Source organism: Penaeus monodon, chromosome 11, assembly GCF_015228065.2.
Source record: "Penaeus monodon isolate SGIC_2016 chromosome 11, NSTDA_Pmon_1, whole genome shotgun sequence".
NCBI classification, from domain to species: domain Eukaryota; kingdom Metazoa; phylum Arthropoda; class Malacostraca; order Decapoda; family Penaeidae; genus Penaeus; species Penaeus monodon.
Genome location: NC_051396.1, coordinates 50,226,931 through 50,234,430, shown reverse-complemented (window position 1 = coordinate 50,234,430; position 7,500 = coordinate 50,226,931). Strand labels below are relative to the sequence as shown.

The window sequence follows — 7,500 nt, the reverse complement described above, 5'->3', positions numbered from 1 at the left end:
GATGACAAGTAGTAAAAAAGGGAAGAGGAAGAGAAAGTGAATGATTAATGGTTAATAGTTAAAACAAATAAATGTGCCAGACATCAAGGTCATATAGCACTGTGGTAACGTATAGTAGCAAAAAGGGCTAAGAATTAGTTAATGATTAGGGTAAAGTTAAAGGTTTAAACAGTACTAGAGGGTAATATGGTAGTGAAAGGGTAGAGAGGAGCAGATACGAGAGGAAGGTATAAGCCAAAGTGGGTATTTATGGGTAGAAAAAGGTAGGGGTCGGAAGCGAGGATATGGTGAATGGGTGAGAAGTTCATCCATCCAGACAGAGAAAGGAGTGGGTAGGCATAGAGAGGAGGTAAGGGAAGGGAGAAGGGATTGAGGGACATTCAGTTTAGAGAGAGAGAACTGAGGAAAATGTGCATAGCTCCAGAGAGATAGGATAGAGTAGAGAGGATCAGTGAAGTATGGAGATGGAGAAGAGTTTTGTGGTCTGAACCCCAGGATACATGGGGGTCAGAGGTGACAGCAGGCTTTCTCTTTGATGTAGAAGATGTGGTCTTACCTGGAGAGTTAGGCATCAAAAATGACTCCAAGGAATTTGCCTAAGGAGCAGAAGTAAAGAGGCGTATCATATAAAGAGAGTGGAGGATGAGGACCTATATGTGATAAAAAAAAAGGGTGGAGAGGGATTTGTAGGTGGAAAAGCAGAAGCCATGGTCAGTGGCCCAGGAAGAGATTAAAGATATTACTGACTGGATTAGTTGATGGAGAGTAGGTATAGGAGGGTCTGATGTACAGCTGATAAATCATCTACATACATGGAGGATTGGATACCTGGTGGTAATACCAAAATTAAGCTATTTACGCTAGAAGGAATAATGTGGTACTAAGCACACTCCCTTGTGGGACACTTTCACAATGAGAAAAAGAGAAGGAAGTTGAACAGTTAATTTTGACTCAGAAGGTATGATTAGAAAGGAATGAATTAATAAGTATACCAATGTTCCCTCTTATGCCATGAGATGATAGCTGTTTTAGAATGTGGTATCACCATGTAGTGTTATGTGCCTTTCCCAGGTTGAAGAAAATGGCTAATACTGAGTTATGGTGTGCAAAGGCAGATGTGATATAATTTTCTAAATGTGCAAGAGAGTCAGCTGTGCTTCAAACATGACAGAATCCAAAATGAGAAGATAGAAGACTGTTGGATTCAAGGTACCACATTAGGTGTAGATTGATCATTCTTTCTAGCAATTTGCGCAAGCAGCTAGTCAGAGTAATGGGACAGTAGTCTTGAGGTTTAAGGAAAGGTAGAATAAGAGCTTCAAGCAGTGAGGACGAGAGTTTCCAGTTGGCCAAATATTGTTAAAGTTTGTCACTAGGAAGGATATGAAGATAGATGGAAGATGTCATAGCATACATAATGAATGTCGTCAGGGCCTTCATGTGTATTGCAGAACGACTGTAAGGCAGAAAGGAGTTTAGTAGAGGAGAAGGGGGCATTGTAGGGTTTTGTAGAAGATAAGGAGAAGGAGATGGGAGTGTGTTCCTTGGTTATTTTAATGAAATAGAATTGGGAAGAATGGTGAGAGCCACTACTGACCTGGCTGAAATATGCAGCAAATTCAGTAGCTACTTGTATAGGATCAGATATGATAGTGTTATGGATGTGTAGGACTGGGGCAGGATGAGGGGGATGTTACCCTGATAGTTTCTAGATTCTATGCCATAGGATTAGGTGTCGAGGAGGTAATTGTGGAGATGTAATTTTGCCAGCTGGTTTTAGTAATATGGATTGTCTGACATAGTTGAGCTGATGCTCTTTTAAAACTGATAAAGGCTGATGTTTGGCTGAGGGTATTTCACTTGTAGTGATAACTACTCCATGCTGCATGCTTCAATCAAAGCGCTTTGGAACATTCGGTGTTCCAACATGGGACACATTTATATGTGTGTGGTTGGAAAGTTTGGGGAATGGCTGTGGAGAAGCACTTAGAATAGTGATTGTGAAATAAAAAAGCATGTCTGATGTGGAAGAGAAGAAAGATGGAGGAAGAGGAAAGTAGAGAGAGAGGTAAAGGTACACCAGTCTGCTCTATATCAAAGCACCTTCAGCATGGAGGGTTGGGGAGCAGGACATATGAAGTAGAAGAGAGGAGAAAAGGGAAGTGATTACTATAGGAAAAGTGGTCCAGAAATGACCAATGAAAGTCAAGATGCGGGGAAGGAGAGCAATGAAAAAGGTCAAGGCATGAAAAGGTTTGAGTGCAGTGGGTGGGGCAATCTAACCTCATGAGAAGGATGATGTTAGAAAGAGAGTGTTCTAGTATTGTGAACCGATCAGAGACTGCTGTGGCAAAACTCCTCCTCATTCAATCTATTCAAGTGAAACACCCTGGAGTGGCCACTGAAGAGACAGGGAGTTCTGAAGTGGACCCAAAGGGTAGCCACAACCAGTCTATGGTCACTGCCACAGAACTTGGCACTCCAGTACACCTTGAAATTCTGGTGGATCCTCTAGTGATGCAGATTGGAGCGCTAATACCAGGAGCCAGAAATCCTCAATCTCTGGGACTTAGCAAAGTCCTGGTGAAGGAGGCTGGTCTTGCTACTGAGATCAGCTCTCGAGCCATGGGGACTGATATACATCTCATAGCCAGCTCAATCACAGCTTGAGTGCAATGCGAATCTCTCACCAGGAAGACTGACAAGGCCCACCTCACCCAAGCCATCCATTAACCTCAGGGGAACTGAGAGGCAGGAGATGATATGGAGCCAGGGCATGTCCACACACCGGTGGGCCATGACTCCATACCTCTAGGGCCATCTGGTACTCTGAGAGTCTCCATAGTTTAGCCTGGGACCACAAGGTGCCCAGTATCCATGGATGGCCATGAGGAGGCACTGAAGAAGTCTCGATGATGGAGAGGCTAGCAGGGGAGGCTTATGCAGAGCTGCTCCCTTTTTTGCACTAGGCTAGGCAACAGTAGCAGCTGAAAGCAAGAAGGTATGCAAGCACTTAACACTACCTAGGCTACATCACCATTGCTTCACATCACTCTGAGGACTGTAGCACCCTGAAGCACCCACCCATTCTTTTAATAAGAGTACAAAATCTTCACTAATGGCTATGGTGAGCCTGAAATATGTGGGGAAGAGAAAGAGACTACCCCTCAGGATCGTCTTGAAGGGCAGGAGCTAGACAACTAACCAAGGGATTACCATGCCCATAGCTCCCTGAGGGAGTTTATAACTGACACAAAGTCAGTCTCTCATCTTTACCATTATCATTTCCATTATTATCATAATTATTATCATTATCATTATCATCAATTTCATCATTATTATTATTATTACTATTATTATTATTATTGCTACTACTACAACTGTCACTAGCATTATTATTTTTCATTATTATCATCCATATCAATATTAATCAATATTATCATCATCACCATTTTTATTATTACTTTTCATTCATCAACATTATCAAAGATACTATAAGTATCACTATTGTTATCATTATTACTATCACTATCACATCCCTATCACTATCACTATTATTATTATTATCATTATTATCATTTTGTTAATACCATTATTATTATCATCATCATTTTCATTATCACTATTATTTTTTATTATTATTATTATTATTATTATTATTACTATTACCATTACCACTGTCATTGTCATTATCATTATCAATATTACCATTGTTACTATCATCATTACCATTATTATCATTATTACTATCATTATCATTGTTAATGCTATTGTTACTACTATTATCATTATCATCATTATTATCATCATTATCATAACATTAATAGCAACAGAAAATAAAACCCTTTTTCCCAAACATTCAAGGACCATAGTAACTACTCAAACAGGTAGGCCTACTACTACAACTACTAAGATCACTCCTCGGTGACTAAGTCCTTGCAGATTTGCGTAAACAAAAAAAAATGTGATAGTAATAAAATAAGAAAAGCTGCTATGGACAGTGAATATAAATTAGCACCGGCAAAAATAAATAAATAAATAAAGACATTGCAGATATCTTATTTATTTGAGAAAAGAACTGTGTGTGTATTTTGTACATACATAAATGCCTATGGACACATACATACATATATACTAGAATGTATATAAATATCATCTATCCGTCTATCTCTCTCGCTTTCCATCTATACATATATGTTTATTCACATATACAGAACAAACTGTGCACATAAATTCATAGAATAAAAGAGAGTTCCTTACCTGCCTCCTCAATTCAATCAGTTCTCCTACAACATTTCTTGGAACCCCGTCTAAAGGGTCCAAAGACTTCTGCCAGTGAAAGCTAAACAGATCTGAAAACAAAATAGAATTTCTCCTAAGAATTTTTATTTTGCAAAATAGTCATACAAACAAGTGTCACATGATTCTTTACTAAATAAAATATCACCATCATTTTTTTCTTATATATATCATCATCTCATAAATCAAATATAAGCATAAATTGTTTAAACAAATCATTTTGCAAAATTAATCTATATTTCAGATATTCTTAAAATAAAGTTAGTGAGAGAGAACTAACCCATAATGTGAAATTAAATAGTGTTATGGTCTATTGCTATATCCTTCCTAATTATCTTGGAATTACGCAGTATACTTCGGAATAAAACATCAGGAAAAGTCTGTTAGCAATGTTTTCAAATAAAAAATGGTATTTTGTGCAGTTTAAATAATTCAAGAAACTTGTAACTGAAGGCACAACAGAACTGCTCATCTTGGAAACCAGATATTCTTAGCAAGAACAGCTTCAGGACACTGGGTATAAATGGACTCATAGTGATGAGTGTCATCGTGATATCCAGATGTCTGAGCCGCCGTGGTCACAGCATGATACTTAATTGTAGTTTTCATGATACAGTAATATTATATATTACAAAGCAATGATACAGAAACAATTTTGTCCCTAATAGCTTGGGATGTCCACAATAGGGTTCTAGGGAAAGAATGGAAATGAATAAATAAAATAATATTCAAATATAATCAGAGATAACAGAGATTGATTATAATTTCATTAGGGCCAAGACTGTTGCCTTTTCATTGCTTTCCAATATATGGATAGGACTCGTTAAGTCAATTTAATTTATAATCAATTTACAGGGTTTTGCGTGCAGACCCTTTGTTAGGAATTACCACTACAAACTTTATCTCCCCAAATATATTGTGGATGTTAACTGATCTTTCCCATTAAACATTTGTCTGGCACAAACCAAGAAAAAAGAATTTCTTTTAAATACAAACATTCAACTGTAGGCCACAATAAAAAAAAAACTTGCTTGTTGTGTTTCATGCCGATGTCTTAAACTCTAAAATCCACTTGCAGTGATTAGCTCTGCTGTAGATGCCAGACAAAACTTTGCGCCAAAAAACGACAAAACCAGAAGTCCTTAACTTCATCAACTTGCATTTACGGGCAACGCAAACATTTACTTTATGAAGTAGTGATCCTCCTTCCAACCCAAGCGCTGGGCATGCAGGGCCTCTTGGGCGGCACAACAGGAAGAATTCTGAGCTCTACCTTGCTTGAGCACGTGACTGTATCTGGTGCGTGAGGCGTAGATGCCATGACAATAACTTGACGTGCCATTCTTTGGCAGGCCACGCCTAGCAAAGACCTTCCTGCAACCTGCCAAGGAGGCAGAAGAGGCTGAGCCGCAGCTGTAATCCCATGGCCGTGCTTCATCTACCTTTCTTCTTCTTTCTTTCTTTCTTCTTATATAGGGTTTTAGACTTCTTTCTTTCATCTTTCATCTTTCTTTCTCCTTTCACCGAATCTTTCAGGCCGTCATGCAGCCCGACGTTTCAGCAGGGCATGCGCGGACGGGGCAAAGGCCAAGCGGGCACGGGGATCGGGGGGATATCTGCAGGGCCTCGCGGGTATCCACTATAGACAGGCATCGATACCACTCACCTCCATACCATAGAATCCATATTACGAGCAGGAATACAATGTACGTGTAGTATTTGTTTAATTTCCGCCTCACTCTATAAGGATTGAGAAGTGTCATTGTGGGTTTGTTATTGTTTACATTGGAGGCCGTTCTTATAGCCCAGCAGGTGCGCGTTCTTGTCGCCCCCCAGTGGGTCGTTCTTTGAGGAAAAGGCCTTTGAAGGACATAGTTTTATGAAAAGGTCTTTGGAGGACCTAGGTTCAGGAAAAGGTCTTTGGAGGACATAGTATTTTCAAATTGTATCCATTGAAGCAGCGCAACCGTATGATATTCGTGTGTCCTAGTTCTGGAAGGAAAATTTTATGAAAGGGTCTTTTTTTTAGTCCATTATATCACCTAAATCCACTGTATATATAAATCAGATATATAATTCAAATAACATCATGATGTCCAATATGAATTCCGAATTAGGATTCTTTTTTTGGGCACATTTGAGCCTTTAAAAGAAAATTTGTAAAATCAGGCGTGGATTATCAGTGACTAATCTTCAAAATCTCGATGGTAAATATTGTATAGATTGATAACAAGCTTTATAATAAAATGTACACAATAACAACAAATACACAGATAGGAACACCAATAACACCCCCCCCCCGCCCCTTTAACAAAAAAAAAAATCTTTCACACAAGAAAAGACACATAACCATTACTAATGATAGGTGTATGTTCTCTCTCTCTCTCTCTCTCTCTCTCTCTCTCTCTCTCTCTCTCTCTCTCTCTCTCTCTCTCTCTCTCTCTCTCTCTCTCTCTCTCTCTTTCTTTCTCTCTCTCATCAGATCCCCCCTCCCCCCCCCCCCTCTCTCTCTCTCTCTCTCTCTCTCTCTCCTCTCTCTCTCTCTCTCTCTCTCTCTCTCTCTCTCTCTCTCTCTCTCTCTTCTATCTATATATCTATCTTCTCTCTCTCTCTCTCTCTCCTCTCTCTTCTTTCTCTCTCTCTCTTCTCTCTCTCTCTCTCTCTTCTCCTCTCTCTCTCTCTATCATTCTCTTTTCTCTCTCTCTCTCTCTCTCTTCTCCTCTCTCTCCTCTCTCTCTCTCTCTCTCTCTCTCTCTCTCTCTCTCTCTCTCTCTCTCTCTTTCTCTCTCTCTCTCTTTCTCTCTCTCGTTGTGATCGGTCCTTTACGCCTTTACATCAGTAAAAACCTGTGTCGCAGTGTTGTCCATAAAATACTTTCCCAGCTCGCCATAGCTCACGATAGAGCTCTTGTTGTGTGCTTTTTATGGGTACCTTCTCACGTTGGGCTCGCGGATAATGAAACTGTGGACAATCTTGCTAAGACTGCTTGCGCCCTGGACATGCCTGTTATACATGCCACTCCCTCCCTCCGGTGTTACAGAAAAATTATAAACTACGAATATCATGCCTTAATAGTGATTCGTAGGAATGCTGAACGTGATAGCAGTGTTTCCAATCAACACGAAGAAAATTTTGTGAACTGTGCACATAAATACCGTCGCCATGGGCTCACGAAATGCAGACACAATGTGGTGAGTCCGA

General features: G+C 39.7%; 1 protein-coding gene across 1 annotated transcript in view; it reads right to left on the bottom strand.

The window, feature by feature from the left end:
• Nucleotides 1–6,103, bottom strand: part of LOC119579061 (galactosylgalactosylxylosylprotein 3-beta-glucuronosyltransferase 2-like) — a 12,073-nt gene extending 5,970 nt beyond the window's left edge. Inside the window, exons 1-2 of the mRNA XM_037926787.1 lie at nt 5,966–6,103; nt 4,261–4,352 (exon numbers count right to left, since the gene is read on the bottom strand). Of these exons, the coding sequence (XP_037782715.1) occupies nt 4,261–4,352; nt 5,966–6,062 (189 nt within the window). The 5' untranslated portion in view covers nt 6,063–6,103. The remainder of the gene's footprint in view (nt 1–4,260; nt 4,353–5,965) is intronic.
• Between the last annotated feature and the right edge of the window lie 1,397 nt (nt 6,104–7,500).